General features: G+C 50.3%; 3 protein-coding genes across 4 annotated transcripts in view; 1 reads left to right on the plus strand and 2 right to left on the minus strand.

Moving 5' to 3' along the window:
• Window positions 1-32: 32 nt before the first annotated feature.
• On the minus strand, window positions 33-6251 carry noa1 (nitric oxide associated 1). The gene is made up of 9 exons (XM_069173478.1): window positions 5915-6251; window positions 4425-5378; window positions 4002-4166; window positions 3820-3930; window positions 3542-3633; window positions 3321-3452; window positions 3099-3215; window positions 674-791; window positions 33-580 (listed from the first exon to the last, which is right to left on the minus strand). The coding sequence occupies exons 1-9, from the start codon at window positions 6114-6116 to the stop codon at window positions 342-344; spliced, it is 2130 nt and encodes a 709-aa protein (XP_069029579.1). The 5' UTR covers window positions 6117-6251; the 3' UTR covers window positions 33-341.
• A 647-nt stretch (window positions 6252-6898) lies between these two features.
• Window positions 6899-8974, plus strand: nipsnap3a (nipsnap homolog 3A (C. elegans)). Its single transcript, XM_069173508.1, has 6 exons — window positions 6899-7010; window positions 7513-7720; window positions 7819-7980; window positions 8057-8206; window positions 8292-8378; window positions 8447-8974. The coding sequence occupies exons 1-6, from the start codon at window positions 6951-6953 to the stop codon at window positions 8521-8523; spliced, it is 744 nt and encodes a 247-aa protein (XP_069029609.1). The 5' UTR covers window positions 6899-6950; the 3' UTR covers window positions 8524-8974.
• abca1b (ATP-binding cassette, sub-family A (ABC1), member 1B) overlaps window positions 8972-20152 on the minus strand; it is a 29359-nt gene continuing 18178 nt past the window's right edge. Inside the window, exons 22-49 of one of the 2 annotated variants that reach the window (XM_069173491.1) lie at window positions 19902-20122; window positions 19479-19554; window positions 19147-19397; window positions 18965-19016; window positions 18714-18848; window positions 18378-18526; window positions 18136-18260; window positions 17880-17978; window positions 17594-17783; window positions 17230-17324; window positions 17083-17115; window positions 16886-16991; window positions 16680-16754; window positions 16395-16564; window positions 15007-15184; window positions 14774-14889; window positions 14399-14543; window positions 13435-13558; window positions 12966-13095; window positions 12730-12856; window positions 12578-12640; window positions 12348-12454; window positions 11675-11816; window positions 11106-11240; window positions 10489-10592; window positions 10276-10368; window positions 9843-10080; window positions 8972-9760 (exon numbers count right to left, since the gene is read on the minus strand). In XM_069173491.1, the coding sequence (XP_069029592.1) occupies window positions 9596-9760; window positions 9843-10080; window positions 10276-10368; window positions 10489-10592; window positions 11106-11240; window positions 11675-11816; window positions 12348-12454; window positions 12578-12640; window positions 12730-12856; window positions 12966-13095; window positions 13435-13558; window positions 14399-14543; window positions 14774-14889; window positions 15007-15184; window positions 16395-16564; window positions 16680-16754; window positions 16886-16991; window positions 17083-17115; window positions 17230-17324; window positions 17594-17783; window positions 17880-17978; window positions 18136-18260; window positions 18378-18526; window positions 18714-18848; window positions 18965-19016; window positions 19147-19397; window positions 19479-19554; window positions 19902-20122 (3644 nt within the window). In that variant the 3' untranslated portion in view covers window positions 8972-9595. Of the gene's footprint in view, window positions 9761-9842; window positions 10081-10275; window positions 10369-10488; window positions 10593-10699; window positions 10794-11105; window positions 11241-11674; window positions 11817-12347; window positions 12455-12577; window positions 12641-12729; window positions 12857-12965; window positions 13096-13434; window positions 13559-14398; window positions 14544-14773; window positions 14890-15006; window positions 15185-16394; window positions 16565-16679; window positions 16755-16885; window positions 16992-17082; window positions 17116-17229; window positions 17325-17593; window positions 17784-17879; window positions 17979-18135; window positions 18261-18377; window positions 18527-18713; window positions 18849-18964; window positions 19017-19146; window positions 19398-19478; window positions 19555-19901; window positions 20123-20152 lie in introns of those variants that run through there. The other variant, XR_011179498.1, reaches the window with a different exon arrangement.

Raw genomic sequence — 20152 nt, forward strand, 5'->3', positions numbered from 1 at the left:
TGTCTCATTTCAGCAATCAATAATCAATCAGCTGATCAACACCTGGAGATTTATTTAAAGTCACAGACAACAAAGAAGATTATCGATCGATCAGCTGATCGATATCAGTCAGTTTAAATGTTCCACACAGAACCAGAACTAGAGCCAGAACCACAGATCCAAACAGGAAGCGGTCTGATCGATCAGCTGATTAACTGATTGACACAAGTTCAAACATCACTGAGGTCACGGGTCCGTTTACAGAGGTGGGGTTAGAGGACGGTGAGGAGCAGCCTGCAGCATCCAATCAACAGTCAGACGGCAGAGACGGGAAGTAGAGATGGCTCTTCCTCCCCATCAGGTCACTTCCTGTTCTTCTGGTTCACCTGAAGCCGCTCGGCTCCGCGTGCCGACAGACCGCCGTCCAGAAGCCCCGCCCCCCTGTGAGGTCTGTAGGCAGAGGACTTTCTGATCCGTCCTCCTTTCAGAGACACAACGTGAGGAAGCAGCGGAGGACACCGGAGACGGACACCTGCAGATGGAGGACGGTGGACCCGCAACAGGACCTGGTCCCCCTCCCCTGCCGTCACCGCCACCCAACCTGAGACAGACAGGTCACAGACAGACAGGTGTGAGACAGAGAGACAGACAGGTGAAACAGAGACACAGGTGAGAGGCAGACAGGTGTGTGTACCTGCAGAGGACAGTGTGATGTCAGCAGCAGCCTCCAGGTGTCCTCGACCTTCCAACAGGAAGTCCTGAGGAACCAACGATGGAAAATACTTCATCCTCTCAGAACCTCCTGAAGGAACCTGAACACAACACGGGGACACAGAGACAGTGACAGTAGTGTTACAACACTGAAGGACTGCCGAGACATGCAGACAGCAGCCTCTGGTCATGTGTTCATGTGACCATATGTTCATGTGAGCATGTGTTCATGAGACCATGTGTTCATATGTTCATGTGACCATGTGTTCATGTGACCATGTGACCATGTGTTCATATATTCATGTGACCATGTGTTCACGTGACCATGTGTTCATGTAAACATGTGTTCATGTGACCATGTGTTCATATGTTCACGTGTTCATGTGACCATGTGTTCATATGTTCATGTGACCATGTGTTCATGTGTTCATGTGACCATGTGTTCATATGTTCATGTGACCATATGTTCATGTGACCATGTGTTCATATGTTCATGTGACCATGTGTTCATATGTTCATGTGTTCATGTGACCATGTGTTCATGTAAACGTGTTCATGTAAACATGTGTTCATGTGTTCATATGTTCATGTGTTAATGTGACCATGTGTTCATGTGACCATGTGTTCATATGTTCATGTGACCATGTGTTCACGTGACCATGTGTTCATGTAAACACGTGTTCATGTAAATGTGTTCATGTGACCATGTGTTCATGTAAACGTGTTCATGTGACCATGTGTTCATATGTTCACGTGACCATGTGTTCACGTGACCATATGTTCATGTAAATATGTGTTCATGTGACCATGTGTTCATGTAAACGTGTTCATGTGACCATGTGTTCATATGTTCATGTGACCATGTGTTCACGTGACCATGTGTTCACGTAAACATGTGTTCATGCAAACGTGTTCATGTGACCATGTGTTCATGTGACCATGCAAACGTGTTCATGTGACCATGTGTTCATGTGACCATGTGTTCACGTGACCATGTGTTCATGTAAGCATGTGTTCATGTGACCATGTGTTCATGTAAACATATGACCATGTGTTCACGTGACCATGTGTTCATGCGACCATGTGTTCACGTGACCATGTGTTCATGTGTTCATGTGACCATGTGTTCATATGTTCATGTGACCATGTGTTCATGTGACCATGTGTTCATGTGTTCATGTGACCATGTGTTCACGTGACCATGTGTTCATGTAAACGTGTTCATGTGACCATGTGTTCATATGTTCATGTGACCATGTGTTCACGTGACCATGTGCTCACGTAAACATGTGTTCATGTGACCATGTGTTCATGTGACCATGTGTTCATGTGACCATGTGTTCATATGTTCATGTGACCATGTGTTCACGTGACCATGTGTTCATGTGACCATGTGTTCATATGTTCATGTGACCATGTGTTCACGTGACCATGTGACCATGTGTTCACATGACCATGTGTTCATGTAAACGTGTTCATGTGACCATGTGTTCATGTGACCATGTGACCATGTGTTCATGTAAACATGTGTTCATGTGACCATGTGTTCACGTGACCATGTGTTCATGTGACCATGTGTTCACGTGACCATGTGTTCATGTAAACATGTTCAAGTGACCATGTGTTCATGTGACCATGTGTTCATGTGTTCACGTGACCATGTGTTCATGTGACCATGTGTTCATATGTTCGTGACCATGTGTTCATGTGACCATGTGTTCATGTAAACATGTGTTCATGTGACCATGTGTTCACGTGACCATGTGTTCATGTAAACGTGTTCATGTGACCATGTGTTCACGTGACCATGTGTTCATGTGACCATATGTTCATGTGACCATGTGTTCACGTAAACATGTGTTCACGTGACCATGTGTTCATATGTTCATGTGACCATGTGTTCACGTGACCATGTGATCATATGTTCATGTGACCATGTGTTCATGTGACCATGTGTTCACGTGACCATGTGTTCATGTAAACGTGTTCATGTGACCATGTGTTCATGTGACCATGTGTTCATGTAAACGTGTTCGTGACCATGTGACCATGTGTTCATGTGACCATGTGTTCATGTAAACATGTTCAAGTGACCATGTGTTCATGTGACCATGTGTTCATATGTTCATGTGACCATGTGTTCACGTGACCATGTGTTCATGTAAACATGTGTTCATGTGACCATGTGTTCACGTGACCATGTGTTCATGTAAACATGTGTTCATGTGACCATGTGTTCACGTGACCATGTGTTCGTGTTCATGTGACCATGTGATCATGTGACCATGTGTTCATGTGACCATGTGTTCATGTAAACATGTGTTCATGTGACCATGTGTTCACGTGACCATGTGTTCATGTGATCATGTGACCATGTGTTCATGTGATCATGTGATCATGTTACTCACCCCCAGTAGGGCGTGGCCTGCGTGTTTCTGGTAAACAGCAGCAGCTTTCTCTGAACTGGTGATGTGAACCGGAACCCGACCAGAAACCAGAACAGAGAACCAGCAGGACTTCTGACCCTGAAGAGGACAATCAATAAATCTCTGATCAATACATATCTGATCAATAACCTGATATGATATAACCTGTATTGATCAGTGATGTAGTGATCGGTCTGTTCCGACCTGCAGGACGTCGATCCTGAACAGTCCTCCCACCAACACACTCAGACCCGACTTCAACACAAATGTCCTCGGAACCATCGCCTGGGTCGGAACCACTGACATCACTTCCTGTTCAGTCAGCAGCTGGAGGACCTGAGGGACAGACAGACAGAGAGAGAGACAGACAGAGAAGATAAGGGGGTTTAAAGGTGATGATGATGAAGATGATGATGTCGTCTCACATCGGTCTCCTTCATGATTCCTGGAGTATCAAACAACCAGTGGGCGTCTTTCAGCTCGTTGTGGGTCAGCTGGTCCATGGAGCTGCTGGAGGCTGGGGTCAGAGGTCACACAGGGGTCAGACAGGTCAGAGGTCACTCTCTGATGGTTATCGTTCTATAAAGTCGATCATTCCAATCATTAATAAAATCAATAACTGAAACAAACAAACAATGAAACTACTTTGTGTCTGAATCTGGAGTCGATGACATCACTGCTCCCTCGTCCAATCACATCTCACCTGCCGTCGCTGTGTCTCCGTCTTCGTTTTCTCCAAACGCCAAACTGTCGGGATCAAACTGGATCTCAGTCCGTCCGGTCCCGTCGGTCTGGAACGTTCTACCAACCCGACCTGAGCAGGTGGACAGGTGAGTAAACAGGAAGTGACCCTCCCCCCACCTCCCCCCTTCCTTCCCCACTTACCCACTAAGTATCCGTGCCGGCTGAAGAGCTGCAGCCGCCGCAGCTCGTCCTGCGACAGCTCGCTCTCCGTCTGCTGTGCTGCAGACTGCAGGCGCTGCCGGCGCCGGAACATCCGGAATGGAGTCGGGTTGATAATGGGGAACTTCAGCAGGTTCAGAGTGGTCCCTGAATGCACCGCGGCACAGAGGATAACAGGAGACATGAAGCAGGTCAGAGGACAAAGGAGGGACACTTTGATTTACATCGTTATTTATTGAACGGTGAAATAAATAAATAACTGTGTTTATGTTTAAACTTCCTGGATGTGTTCAGGTGTGTTTGTTTATGTTTGTTTGTGTTTGTTTTCAGGTTCCAGAAACCTTCAGCTGTGTTAATGTAAACCTTCTTAAATTGGATGAAAGGTGAATGGAGTCTGGTGCTGACCGGGCCAGGGTGAGATGGTGGCCCGGTGGATGCGGTCCGATGCGCGGGTCTTGCAGTAGTCGGACTCCAGCAGCGTGTTGAACAGGGTGGACTTGCCGGCGTTGGCGCTGCCCACCAGATACACGTCTCCTTTGTAGCTCCAGGACCGCTGCAGGCTGGAGATCAGCGCCTCCACGCCGTAGCCGGTCTTGGCGCTGATTAGATGGACGTCGGTCACCTGAGCACCGAAGCCGGCGTCCCGGCAGTACTGAGAGAGCCGACACCGGATCCGCTGCAGGTAGTTGGGCGAGTCGCCGGGCAGTAGGTCGATCTTGTTGCCGAGGACGACGATGTGCTTGTTGGCGCCCACCAGGTCGGGCAGGTCGGGGACGATGGAGTCGGGCAGGTCCAGTAGGTCCACGACGAGCAGCACCAGAGCCTTGAGGGGCCGGACCTGCCGCACCACGGCCCGGTACTGGTCCCTGGACAGCTGCAGGTTCAGGGCCTTGTGGTGGTGGGTGAGCAGGTGGCAGCGCTGGCAGGTAGCTCCGCCCAGTCGCCCCTCCTGCTGCAGCACCTTGAACTTCTCGCTGGGCAGGTATCCGGGCACGACGGCGGCGCTGCAGTGCAGCACGGCGCCGCAGCCCGAGCAGCCGGTGTCGCTGACCGGCTCGTCCACGTCGGCGCTGCCGAAGATCTTGTGCTCGCCTTTCTCCGCCTTGTTCTTCTTCTTCTTGGTTGCTGCGGCGACGAGGCTCTCGTCCAGCAGGAAGTCCACGTCCTGGAACCGGATGTCTGGCTCCGCCACCTGCAGGGCTCTGCCCCTCAACACCTGCAGCTGGCGCTCCAGAGACCTCAGCTGTTTCTGAGGGGAGACTGGATCATCAGAACCAGGACCGGGACCAGGAGAGGAGGAGGGGACACTCAGCTGACAGAGGAGGTCTTTCTCCTCCTGGCGGGGGTCCTCCTCTGGATCTGAACCAGGGGAGAGGAAGAAGAACTTGTGATGGTGCTACAGTCTCACCTGTAACCAGGCAACAGTGCAGCTGGGTTGTACAGATGGATGCTGATCAGAACCAGTACCAAAGAGTGATGTGGGCGGATCATTCACGTCACTAGTGACACACACACACACACACACACACACACAATAAAAACTGTCAAAGAAAAAGTTTGATGATGTTTGATGTTTTTACAAAAAAAAAAACAGAACCCGTCATCAGAGTGTGATCAATAACCAGAACCAGTAATATCTTATCAATATATAAAATATATTCATTCCTGATCCTCACTGACTGGAAACAAACTTTCAGCCACAATATGAAGATCAAATAATCTTTCATGTTTTTAGTTTTGGACCAAATCATGCGTGCGCTCTGTCAAGTATGGTAAATATCATCAAGTATTGTAAGCACCGTCAATATCGTTAAGTATCGTAAGCATCACTAAGTAACCATCGTCATCCTTCATGTTTAAAGCTGCACGAGGATAACCGGTTCCACCGGTCTCACCTGTACAGTCCAGGAACACGAACTGCTCATCCAGGTTCGGGTCCACGGTGCAGGTCCAGACTTCGCTCCGGGTCAGACTGCGTGCCGCAGCGGTCTGTGAGCGCCGGGGCGGTGGCGGCGCTCCGGCAGGGACGCGGCGGGCGTCAGAACAAACGCTCCTCCACACCTGGCGGCGGACGCTCACCAGCAGCACCTTCAGCATGCTGACGGCCGCACGCACTCCCGAACACACCGACCTTTTCTGAACTTCGACCGCACGAGACCCGCTCACACACACGGGCTACTTCCTTAAAGGATGTGACGTAAAAGTCGTCACATCATTATTCCGGTGGAAAAAATATTTTATTCAATGACGTAAATTGAACAAGGCGCATGGGTACATGTACAGGATCAATAGGAAATGGTAATGATCATAAATTGTTAGAAAATGATCGAGGAGTAAAAACTTTACAAGTTTTAAACATCGTGACGTCACAACTCTTCCATCTGAAACAGGAGGGCTCACTCTGCAGCAAACTCAGGAACCACACAACTATCTGTGTGCGTCTGATCTGTCCGTCAGGTTCTGATTATTGATTCGTAAATTCACAGCTTTTCTTTATTTTTCTTCGTTGAATCAAACGACCTGTTTCATAAGAATCTGTTATAATATTGATTTATATTTATGATTGACTTATTGATTCATATTGATTTATTATTGAGTTATATTTATTATTTATTTATCATTAATTTGATGAAGAACATATTGATCACTTTGTTCGGATTTAGTCAGAACAACAGCAGCGATTCTGTTCTTTTAATATGAAACAACTTTAAAACTATTTCATTTTAATTTTTCTCCAGTTATTAAAGTTCATCTGAGCAGAAACAACGTCACAGATTGAAAAGATAAACTCACGTAGACGTGAAGACAGAACAGACAACATGTTTTCCTCAGAGTGACTCCTCTTATCTACAGAGGATCTCTGCTGCCTGCTGACGTCACTCCGACTTTCTTCCTGCAGTTCGGCTCTTTTCAGTCACTTCAGTCTGAAACATGTTCAAGCTGCTACGTTTTTTGAGGACCGCTGCAGGACTCCGCCCCCCTGCTGCTCAGGTGAGTCCACCAGAACCAGAACCACAGACTAGATCCCAGTCGGACCAGGGCCAGGCCAAAACCAGAACTAGACCAGAACCAGACCAGAACCAGAAGTACACCAAAACCTAGACCAAAAACTAGACTAAAAACCAGACCTAAACTAGACCAGGACCAGAACGAGACCAGAACCCTGCTGCAGTCAGTCCACCTCAGACTGGAACACAACTTCTGAATCTACACACAGACACACACTGTGTTCTGGTTCCTCCTGTTTGTGTGTCTGATCTTTGGACTGATCGGGGAAAAGTTCAGATCCTGCAGTGTATCATTAACCTGAACCGGTCCCGGTTCATATAAACCGGTTCAGGTCAAAGTTCACAGAGGAGTCAACAATCTGTGACATCACAGACCCTCGGACTCAGGGCCCCTCTTCAGTGGTCCGGTCCCAGAACCGGTGGTCCAGTCCCAGTGGTCTGTTTGTCCATCGGAGTGAGCCCTCTGTCTCCGCCCCTCTCTGCAGCCGCGTGCGCGCCTCTCCTCTGGGCCCCAGCAGAAACACACCACCTTCTATGAGTTCCGCACCTACAGCATCCGACCTGATCAGAACTCCGCCTTTCTCAAACTGACCAATGAGAAGATCCACCTGCGCACGGCGCACTCGGAGCTGATTGGTTACTGGAGTGTTGAGTACGGCGGCCTGAATCAGGTGTTCCACATCTGGAAGTATGGTGAGGACCCTTCTTCTTCTTCTGTCGCAGAATCACACTTCTTCTTCTTCATGGGTTTTAAAAGTGTAACTGCCCCGCCCCTGTCCCCGCCCCCTCAGACAGTTACGCCCAGCGGGCAGCCGTGCGAGCAGCCCTGGCTCAGGACCCCTGCTGGATGTCAGAGTACATCTCCATGGCGATACCAATGTTGACATCTCAGGACAACGAGGTCGTCTACCTGATTCCCTGGAGCCCCCTGCAGAGGCCGCCGCAGGAGGGCGGTAAGCCCCGCCCCCCGCTGAGAGGTGTGTCAGCGACATCACGTCGTCCTGGCTGTAACAGGTGTTCACATTTCAGGTGTGTTCGAGCTGGTTTCCTTCCAGATGTGTCCCGGCAGTCCGGCGCTTTGGGGAGATGACTTCCAGGCCGCTGTCAGCTCCCATGATGCACCGGGGTACGGCAAGCTGATGGGGGCGTTCCACAGCGAGGTCGGAGCGCTGAACAGAGGTACGAAGATCCGCCGTCTACCACTGACCTCGCTGTGATGTCATCACCGCGCTGTTGATGACATCACTGTGTGTCTCCCGGACAGCTCACGCCCTCTGGTGGTTCGAGAGCGCCGACCAGCGCGCTGAAGTCCGACACAAAGCTCACACCGACCCCAGAGTGGTCGCTGCAGGTGAGGCTCTGCCCCCAGACATGAAAGTGCGCCGTGGTCGATGACTAACTCGTCTCTCCGTCTGTCAGTCAGGAGCAGCGTCGTCCATCTGGACTCTCAGAACAACCGCCTCATGTTTCCGTGTCCTTTCTCTCCCATGAAGTAACTTCCTGCGTCTCCACGGCAACGTGATGGTTAACGTAGTCCTGAACCTACTGTACCGGACTCTAAGCACCGCCCCCTCACACCTCTCACTAATGTTGCTGCCATCTTGTTCTGATGACATCATCACAACCAGCTACAGAGTCCGTATTTGTTTACAACACATTAAGTGACAGCTGCAGCTCCAATCCTGGGTCGAGGTGGGCGGGGCTTAAAAAAATTAATAATTCTGCTGTTGCATGTAAAATACTCTGAATGACACCTGAAGACGGATGGACAGATGTTTGATGTCTCCTCTTAATAAAGGTTCTGCTCGTCAATAAAACTGATCGTTTGAATCAGAAATAAATCTGTCAGAGTAAAAACCTGTCGTTGCCATGGTGATCTGATCTTACTTTGTTTTACTTTGACTGATTGATTAATTGATTAATTGATTGATGAAGGAGTCATCATGAGGTTTGTTTCATTTTATTTTGTCGTTGAGGTGAAACAGCTGTTGGTCCAATCAGAAGGAAGTAGAAGGGACTTCAGTGCAGAGACAAACAGAGACGATCGATACTGATCGATCGGCCGTCCAGTGCAGATCAATACTGTCGTGTTCTGGAGGTATTTCACTGTTTCACACACAAACGGACAAATATGCTGTTTTCTTACAAAAACTAGAAAATCGATCGTCTCCTCTGATTGGCTGTTAAACACTCCGCCAAAATAAAACAACAATGACACATTTCTGTGGCAGCTACACATATAAATAAAAGTCGGTGAATAAAAACGTAATCAAATGTTTAAAGTGTGATTTAGCGCCGTTTGAAATGATTCGGATTCTTCATCATTCATAAAAACACGTCGTCTTCAATCAGGAAGAGACAAAGATCCTCTCAGCAATCGTTCAAGTGTTCAACTCGGCGCTCGCCGCCACAGGAAATCATTTGCATTGACTGGCATGAGGCAGCAGGTGGCTCCACCCACTGCCATAATAACATCAGTATGACATCACAACAGGTGAGGAGGCGGGTTCTTCTCTGCTGCCAGTCGAGTCCAGGTTGAAGCTCCACCCTTCGAAGTCACGTGGCTGCTCACATGACGCTCTCTCTCAGCCCGCCCCCGCCCCCTCCCCCCCCCTCAGCGCCCCCGCAGGTGGAGCTCAGCGTTGGAACCTCGATGGCGACATCCCGCCGCCGCACCGACGCGTCTTTGGAGTGATAGTCGTCACTCTGGTCCTTCGCAAAGTTCACGAACACCTGGAAGCACAGAACACTTTTTCCATCAGCCCCGTCACCTGGATGTACCTGTACAGGTGTGTGTGTGTGTGTGTGTGTGTACCTGGTCCAGCGTTGTCTGTGTCACAGAGTAGTCCTCTATGTGCAGTGTGTCCTTGTTCTTAGCGAGGATGGAGAAGATGTGAGCCAGAGATGTGAGAGAAGAAGGCAGCTGGTACTGCAGCATGTTGCGATGTTTCTCCTTCAGCGTGCTGCCGCTCAGCTCGCTCTCAATGAACTTCATGACGGGTAGCAGGTCGAGACCTGCTACCCTCAGGATGATGGTGTAACCATCACCGAACCTGACACACACACACACACACACACACACACACACACACACACACACACACACGGTAGATCAGTACAGGTGATGGACCATCAGTCTTTCAGCCCTCTGCTGGTCAGATCAGGTTTCTGTTCTCACGTTTATTTTTAAACGTTTCTGTAAAATCACAGAATATGAAAAGCTTTTACTTTGAAATCCACCCTGTTACCTGTTCTTCAGGTGTTGGACGCTGCCGAGACATCTGAACCTGCCGTTCACCATGATGGCCATCCTGGTGCACAAAGCCTCACACTCCTCCATGCTGCAACACACACACACACACACACACACACACACACACACACACACACACACACAATGTTAACGTACCTGCCTGCCTGTGTGAGGACGCGTGTCCTACCTGTGAAGACGCGTGTCCTACCTATGTGATGTGAGGACGACGCTGCGTCCCTCTTTGAGGACGCTGTGGATGACGCTCCAGAGGGCGCGGCGGGCCTTGGGGTCCATGCCAGTCGTGGGCTCGTCCTGTAACGAGGAGGACAGCCAGGTTGAGGTTCCCCCACAAGTGGAGCAGGAAGCAGAGGCTGAAGGTGATTAGGAGGGGGAGGAGCATCATGCTGCCACGCCCCCACCTGAGAGAGCTCCTTCTTCTTCTGCTGTTTGTCTTCTTGTCCCCTCAGTAAACAGGAGCAGCTCCTTTTAATCCTCTGTTACACAACCCCCCCACTCCTCCCGCCACACACACACACACACACACACACACACGCACGCACACACACACACACACACACCTCAAATCCTGCTCTGCTCAGCTGCTCTCTGATTGGCTGCTGCTGTTGCGTAACTCACAGCTGCATTGTTAAAAAACGCCACCTTACTGTTCCCGGAGGTTTCAGCCGCCACCTCCATGGCAACAGAACCACTCAGTCTGCCGAAGAAGACTGTGGCTGAAAGCTCTGGGAACTCACCAGACGTCGCGGTGACCTCACAGTCTGTCGGCCAATCAGAGCCAGATGTGCAAAAGAAGGTGTGTGTTACCAGGAAGACCACCGGGGGCGCTCCGATCAGAGACATGGCAGTGGACAGCTTCCTCATGTTCCCGCCGCTGTAACTTCCTGCTGCTTTATCGGCGTACTTCAGCAGACTCAACTTCCTGACGGCCCACTCTGCCACCTGTCAATCAAACGTCAGCATCAGCAGTGTGTAGTGTGTAGGATGTAAATAAAAACAGAACATAAACTGATATTTAATAGAAAATAGACCAAAGACAACAAATTTTACTGTTTTATTTAAAATATTTGCTTATTTTGAATTTGATGGGACGTTTTGAAAAAGTCAACAAAAAATGGAAAAGATTTGTAACGTTAAAAAAAACACCTGGTGGAACATCTGACAAGTAATTAGGTTAACATGGCAACAGACCAGTAACATTATGGGATATAAAAAGATAATTTTAGAGTCTCTGTTGGTTCACAACACAGTTCTGTAGTGGAAATCACTACTTGTGCTCAGGAACACTCAAACACCTCCGGAGATCATTAAAGATGGTGAAGTGGAAAACTATGTGTTTCCAGGTGTGCGTTTCCCAGTGTGTGTTTTGGACTCACGTCACACACTTCCTTCTCGGGGACGCCCCTGAGGATGGCGTACAGCTCCAGGTGTTCGCGCCCCGTCAGCAGCTCGTTGATGGCGTCGAACTGCGGGCAGTAGCCCATGTTGTGGTGGACCTCGTCGATCTCCCGCAGGATGCTGCAGAAACACAAGTGGCTGATGGGTAAAAAGAGCAGCAGGTATCTGTATAATAAATGTTTGACCCTTTCACTGCTGCTCCTAACTGCATCTTTCAGAAGTGTCCCTGCAGGGTTCCCAGACTGCAGGTTGAGAACCTCCCTCAGCTCTGAGCTTTAACTCCTGACGATTAAAAGATGGAGCAACACCTCGCTGTGTTTCCATGACAACGGTGTTGTGGAGCTAAATGAAGATCTGGGCAGGAAGTAATGAGCTTAACGAGGAACAAGTGAACCTGAGGACCTGTGGGTGTGTGTGGGTTCTGTCTCTGTCTTCTGTTCTGACAAGCGTTTTCACTTCTTACTTAAAGTTTGTCAAGAATTTCATATATTTCTGTATAAATGTGACTTAAAACATAAAATAATATAATGTAAATAATATGATCAATAAATGATCAATAAATATCATCCTCTCTGAAACATGGTGGTGGTACCATGTCAGATATGTTATATTGATCTCAGAGATATATTAAAGTGTGACCTTTGACCTCACCTCTTCCCGGCCAGGAAGGCCTCCCCGCTGGTCACCACCGTGTCTCCGGTCAGCATCTTGAAGGTGGTCGTCTTCCCAGCGCCGTTCACACCGAGCAGGCCGAAACACTGTGGACACACACAGTCTGTTCAGAGGAGAATCGGGTCGGTTCCTCAGAGGAGAACCATGCAGCGGATTCCTCAGAGGAGAACCCTGCAGCGGGTTCCTCAGGAACCTGGAGAACGACTCACCTCTCCAGGAGGGATTCCCACACACAGGCGGTCCACCGCTGGCTTCTGCTTCCTCTTGAACACCTGAGGAAACATCACAGTCAGTCTCTAGCTCTTCGTCTGTCCTCAGTTCCACCTACTGAGAACCCGATCAGATGGTTCTAAAGCGGTACCTTGGTGAGTTGACGTAGCTCCAGGATGTCTCCGTGTCCCAGACCATGGACGATCCGCTGTCTCTCCCGGGCCACGTCCTCGTCCTCCTCACCCAGAGGACTGAGCTTCGTCAGGGCGCTGACCGACCTGCACACACACACACAAACACACGCAAACACACACACGGTTCTGTTGTTAATGGTTCTGGTTCTTTCCTCGGTTCAGGACGTGATACAGGAAGTCTCTGAGGATGAACCTGGGTTTGATGCAGAACCGGTACTGGATGAGGACGGTGATGATGAAGAACACAACTCCCTCCACAGCCATGGCGAACAGGTTCTTCCCCACCATGTCCCACTCCAGAGGAGAACGGAACCGGTTCTCACCTGGAACCACATTAAACCGAGTTAGCAGGTCATATCACCTGTTCTATAAACACGGGATCAGTTCTGCAGGGGGGAACCAGAGACAGAACCAGAGATAGAACCACAGACAGAACCAGAGACAGAACCAGGACAGAACCAGAGACAGAACCACACACAGAACCAGAGACAGAACCAGGACACAACCAGAGACAGAACCAAGACAGAACCAGAGACAGAACCAGGACAGCACCACAGACAGAACCAGAGACAGAACCAGAGACAGAACCACAACAGAGCCAGAGACAGAACCATGACAGAACCAGAGACAAAACCAGAGACAGCAGGTGAAGATGGTTTTACCGAATCTCTCGAGGGCGTCGGCCATTGCCTGGTTCTTCACCATGTCGATGAGTCCTCGACCGAGACAGAAGTGAGGGAAGATGAGAAGCACGTTCTTCAGGATGTCATTGATTCCTCCGATCTCCTGCGGAGAACGTGGAGTTTAAACGTGTGTATGTATCGTGGTTTTGTCGGAGAACGTGGAGTTAGAATATGTGTATCTATCGCGGTTTTGTCGGAGAACGTGGAGTTAGTATGTGTGCATTTATCATGGTCCTGTCGGAGAACGTGGATTTAGAATGCGTGTATGTATCGTGGTTCTGTTGGAGAACCTGGAGTTAGTACGCGTGTATGTATCGTGGTTCTGTCGGAGAACCTGGAGTTAGAACGTGTGTATGTATCGTGGTTCTCTCGGAGAATGTGGTATTAGAACGTGTGTATGTATCGTGGTTCTGTCGGAGAACGTGGATTTAGAAAGTGTGTATGTATCGTGGTTCTGTCGGAGAACATGGAGTTAGTATGTGTGCATTTATTGTGGTTCTGTTGGAGAACGTGGAGTTAGAACATGTGTATGTATCGTCGTTCTGTCGAAGAACGTGGATTTAGAATGTGTGTATGTATCGTGGTTCTGTCAGAGAACCTGGAGTTAGAACGTGTCTATGTATCGTGGTTCTGTCGGAGAACCTGGAGTTAGAACAGGTGTATGTATCATGGTTCTCTCCAAGAACGTGGAGTTAGAACATGTGCATTTATCGTGGTTCTCTCGGAGAACGTGGAGTTAGAACGTGTGTATGTATCGTGGTTCTGTCGGAGAACATGGAGTTAGTACGTGTGCATTTATCGTGGTTCTGTCGGAGAACATGGAGTCAGTATGTGTGCATTTATCGTGGTTCTGTCGGAGAACCTGGAGTTAGAACAGGTGTATGTATCATGGTTCTCTCGGAGAACGTGGACTTAGAACATGTGTATGTATCGTGGTTTTCACGTTGTTCCCGAACAGCTCCATGACGAAGGTGGAGATGCTGCCGTTGATGCCGATGAGGATGTTGACGCTGGTGAGGACGACGTACGCCGTGCTGGGGATCTTAAAGAAGAAGGAGGCAGGATACATGAGGGGGGTGATGGACCAGCTGGAGGACGGAGAGACAAGAGCAGAGGGTCAGAACAGTCAGTTCTGTGTGGTTCTGTGTGGTTCTGTGGAGTTCTGTGGAGTTCTGTGTGGTTCTGTGGTGGTTGTGTGTGGTTGTGTGTGGTTGTGTGTGGTTCTATGTGGTTCTGTGTAGTTCTGTGTGGTTCTATGTGGTTCTGTGTAGTTCTGTGTAGTTCTGTGTGGTTGTGTGTGGTTGTGTGTGGTTTTGACCCGTAGAGCAGCAGCAGCAGAGCGAGGACTGGCAGGTTGGTGGAGGACACGTAGGCCTTTTGTTGGAAACAGATGAAGATGAGGACGACCAACGTTGCCGGGACAACGTAGTTACACTGCAGAGACACGCCAACATCAGTTAGAACACACACACACACACACACACACACACACACACACACACACACACACACACACTGCTGGTTGCAGAGAGAAGCGCTCGTTTCGCTCACCATATCCCAGGTGAAGTTGGCCACCCAGTAGAGCAGCGGCTGCACTCCGCTGATGAACTGCATGTGTTTGGCTTTACTGACTCTCTCCTGGATGAGGAAGACTACGAAGCTGGCCGGGACGAAGGACATGGCGAAGATCACACAGATGGACACCAGGACGTCCACGGAGGTTGTTACCCTGGAGACGGAGGCGGGCGGAGGGTGAAGACTGACCATAATGGAGTGTTCAGGTGTGTGTGTGTGAGTGTGAGTGTGTGTGTGTGTAACTGTGTGTGAATGTGTGAGTGAGAGTGTGTGTGCGTGTGTGTGTGTAAGTGTGTGTGAATGTGTGAGTGAGAGTGTGTGTGTGTGTGTGTGTGTGTGTGTGTGTGTGTGTGCGCGCGTGAGTGCAGGTGTGTGTGAGTGTGTGTGCGTGAGTGAGTGTGTGTGAGTGTAAGTGTGTGTGAATGTGTGAGTGAGACTGTGTGTGCGTGTGCGTGTGTGCGTGTGAGTGCAGGTGTGTGTGTGTGTGTGTGTGTGTGCGTGCGTGCGTGCGCGTGTGTGTGTGTGAGAGTGTGTGTGAGTGTAAGTGTGTGTGTGTGAGTGTGAGTGTGAGGGTGTGTGCGTGTGAGTGTGTGTGCGTGCGTGTGTGTATGTGTGCATGAGTGTGTGTGTGTGTGCGAGTGTGTGTGTGAGTGAGTGTGTGTGTGTGTGCGTGTGAGTGTGTGTGTGTGAGTGTAAGTGTGTGTGTGTGTGAGAGTGTGTATGTGTGCGTGAGTGTGCGCGTGTGAGTGTGTGCGTGTGAATGTGTGTGTGTGTGTGCGTGTGAGTGTAAGTGTGTGTGTGAGAGTGTGTGTGTGAGTGCGTGTCGGTGCGTGTGTGTGTGTGTGTGTGTGTGTGCAAGTGTGTGCGTGTGTGTGCAAGTGTGTGCGAGTGTGTGTGAGTGTGTGTGAGTGTGTGCGTGTGCGTGCGTGTGTGTAAGTGTGTGTGTGTGTGCGTGTAAGTGTGTGTGTGCGTGAGTGTGTGTGTGTGTGTGTGAGTGCGTGTGCGTGTGTGTGTGTGTAAGTGTGTGTGTGCGTGAGTGCGTGTGTGTGTGCGTGTGTGTATGTGTGCGTGTGAGTGTGTGTGAGAGTGTGTGTGTATGTGTGCGTGAGTGTGAGTGTGTGTGTGTGAGTGTGTGTGTGTGTGAGTGTAAGTGTGTGTGTGTGAGAACGTGTGTGTGTGTGTGTGTGTGCGTGTGCGTGCGTGTATGTGTGTGTGTGAGAGTGAGTGAGAGTGTGTGTGCGTGTGTGTGTGTGTGTGAGTGCGTGTGAGAGTGTGTGCGTGTGCGTGTGTGTATGTGTGCGTGTGAGTGTGTGCACGTGTGTGTGTGTGTGTGTGTGTGTGTGTGTGTGTGTGTGTGGACTTACAGGGCCACCTGGGACAGCTGCTCCTTGGTCAGGTTCAACGGGTGGTTGAAGGCTCTGATTCCGTACTGGGTCGGGTCGGTACCTGGTGGCAAGTGAGCTCTGAGGATCCCGTTGTTCATCACGTTGATGAAGGATCCGATGCTGTGCCAGCCTTTGTTGTTGAACCAGATCTAAAGAGACCAGGACCGAGACCGGATCAGAACCACAACCAGGACAACGATTGGATAAGGACCAGGACCTGCTCAGGTACCAGTCCCGTCCGTCCCACCTGACCCGTCTCCTCACCTTGACGTTGTTTTTGGTGTCCAGACCGTTGATGAAGCCGGACAGACTCTCGAGGAATCGATCAGCAGCAGCTCCCTGCAGGAAACACATGTGGGGCAGGTCAGCAGCTGGAGCCCCGCCCACTTTGAAACGTAAATCAATTGCAGGAAGTTGAGACTTCCTTCTGCTCTACAGAATAAAAGCAGAGAGACTCGTCTCTGCCTGACCTTCTGCAGCTCAAAGATCTTTCGAACTCTTTCGATGGCGTCGTCAACCTCGTTGGCTGGTGGGAGGACCTGAGTGCTCCTGGCGCCCAATGAGAAGCCTCCGTACCTGCAGAGAGACGCAGACAGAACACCTGAGCTTCTCCAAACCAAGACCGGCCCACAGAGCTTCTGATTTCAAAATAAAAGCTGACACTGACCTGAATTCATTCACCCACACTTTGTTCTTCAAGCTGTGGAAACACGAACATTTAGGTTGACTTGTAGGACGTGTTCAGGTGAGTTTCACCAGGTGAGTTTCACCAGGTGAGTTTAACCAGGTGAGTTTAACCAGGTGTACGTGTCACCTCTTGCCGATGATCTGAGCGTAGGTCTTCACCAGGTAGTCGGAGATGTTCCGGCCCGTCAGGTTCTGCAGGGTGTCGTTGGCGCTCATCTTCATCTGAAAAAACGATCAGTCGTTAACCTACAGCGGTTACACCTGTTCACAGGTGAGTTAGGCACTGATGTCACAGGTAGATTGTACTGCTTCAGATCAAATAAATCTTATTTTAATGTTCACTTTGTTCTTAATTCTTCAGAAATAAATACATTTTCAAGCGTCTGCATTTTAAAAGGAGTTTTTGAATGTTGTTTCTGAGTGATTTGGTGTGTAACCGCTGAGCTGAGACCCCCTGCTGTGTTTGAGGACGTCCCTGGATGTGGACTGACCTCGGGGGGGGGCAGACCTCCGGCTCCAGCAGGACAGTCCGGCAGCATCTTTTTATATCCGTCGTAGCTGCAGAAACAGGCCGGAGACGGATCGTCCATGGTCCAGTTCCCCAAGCTGAACAGCTGCTGGACACTTTCAGGGACGTCAGGAGTATGCCAGTCCTCGTCCCCCATCGTACACGGAGCCTCTCTGACCGGGGAGGGGAGGTGGTTATTTATTAATTAAAGACTGTTGGACAGAGAGGATGAAGACGACCCACAGGGGGACAGACAGTGAGTTTCTTACGGGATGGGATGTCCATCCATGCAGCGCGTCCCGAAGCCCGGAGCGTCCAACAGAGAGTCCAGTAACTTCTGCATGTTGGGGTCTCCGGGGGCGTCGTCACTGAGGACAGACAGAGACAGGGACAGTCAGAGAGACAGACAGGGACAGGCAGAGAGAGAGACAGGGACAGTCAGAGAGACAGACAGGGACAGTCAGAGAGACGGACAGAGACTGATTGAGACTGTACAGGTGTGGACAGGTGTGGACAGGTGTGTACCTGATGAAGGTGACCTGGTCCTCGTACATCCACGGCTGCAGCTCCAAACTGGGATATTTTCCAAACGGAGGGACAATGAGACTGAAGACGAGAGCGATGCAGACGAAGACGGCAGGAAGGACAATCTGAAACACAGGTTGGACCTCCAGGTGAGACTCAGGGGACAGTCAGATCAGCCAGGTGAGAGGTGAGACAGGTGAAACAGGTGAGACAGGTGAGAGGTGAGACAGGTGTCAGCGTACCTGAGCGAAGAAGCCCTTCCTGGAGCGTCGCGCGTACAGAAACCGTTTCCACATCAGAGCCACAAACTGCTGCCTCTTCAGGCTCCACCCCTTTACCTGAGACGACCCTTTACCATCAGTAGAGCTCAGCCAGTCCGTCTCTCTGCAGTCTGAGAGGACAGACAGGAGGACAGAGAGGGGACAGTATCTTGTGTTGTATAGCTGTTGTGTTGTTGTTGTGTTGTGTAGTTGTGTTGTTGTGTTGTGTAGTTGTTGTGTTGTGTAGTTGTTGTTGTTGTTGTGTTGTGTAGTTGTTGTTGTTGTGTTGTGTAGTTGTTGTGTTGTGTAATTATGTACCAGGGTCTCCGTCAGAGTCATTGTTGTCGTTGTTGTCGTTGTTGTCGTCCTCCGTTAACGGTCTCAGGCAGCTCTGATGATCTCCTCCACCGAAGGCGTGAGTCCTCCTCCGCCTCCGAACAGGAAGTGTCCCATCTGAAGACAGACACGCACACAAATACGTGCACACACACGCATTTTCATCTTCGGTCCAAATTTATGAGACACATTCACACACACACTTATTTTGAAAGAGATCACTTCCTGCTCACCTGAGGGCACTTCAGTGTCGACTCCATTATCTTTGGCCACTTTGAGGAAAATCTGAGAAACAAACAAGAACAGACGTGAATGGAGAACAGCTGATTAAAAGAAAACAGGAAGTGGGCGGCGGCTTGGGAAGCTTGTCCTTCTTCTTCCCACCGGGTGGCGCCACGGATGGAACAGACCCCACCTCCTCCAGCGTGGTGTCGGACACTCCATAGCTGGAGATGCCGAGGTCGCTCAGCTTCACGTCCAGGTCCTTGAAGAGCTCCACGAAGGCTCCGTCCTTGGCGGCGCAGTATGGCAGGACGTAGGTCAGCTCGTGTCCCAGGTCCTCCACCAGGCGGGCAGCGGGGACATGACGCATGATCACACCCGAGACCAGAGACGCGTCCGGGGGGACGAAGGGGACGTAGCAGATGGACGCGGCGGGACCGTTTACTGAGGACAAAGATGAAACACTGAGATCAGCTCCACCTGAAGGTGAACGAATCGAACGCCCTGCACGAACAACGAGCTCACCGATGGTGGCTGCCTCACTTTCATGTTCGCTGCCGAGTCCGGCGTCGCTGCTGCTGACCGAGGCGCACTCCTCCTCCTGCAACACACCGACACTGCTCTGTCATATGGTACTGGGGGGGTGCAAGTACTGTCGGGGAGGAGGGTTAAAATACTGCACGAGAAAAAAGTAGTACTGCAAAGAAAAATAACAGAAATAGTTCTGAAAAACTGCACAGAAAAAGTCTGTAGACTAACGTGGACTGTAACGTGATGTGGACTATGACGTGGACTGTGACGTGATGTGGACTATGACGTGGACTGTGACGTGATGTGGACTGTGACGTGATGTGGACTATGAGGTGGACTGTGACGTGATGTGGACTGTGAGGTGGACTGTGACGTGACGTGGACTGTGACGTGGACTGTGGACTGTGTGGCTGAGACCTTCTTGGTGAAGGACACTGTGCTGGATGAGTTCCTGCAGGAACTGAGGGACGGCTCCGGATCTTTTTTCACCAGGGTCAGGTAGTAGCCGGTCCCCAGCTGGTTCTTCAGGTACAAAGACGAGCCGACACAGCACAGCTTCCCATGGGAGATGATGGCGATGCGGTCTCCCAGGATGTCCGCCTCGTCCATGTGGTGGGTGGACAAAATGATGGTCCGACCTGACGGGAGACGGGACATTAGACCTGAAT

Source organism: Embiotoca jacksoni, unplaced genomic scaffold (assembly GCF_022577435.1).
Source record: "Embiotoca jacksoni isolate LCO1_2020_lvr unplaced genomic scaffold, fEmbJac1.0.p SCAF_100, whole genome shotgun sequence".
Taxonomy (NCBI): Eukaryota; Metazoa; Chordata; class Actinopteri; family Embiotocidae; genus Embiotoca; species Embiotoca jacksoni.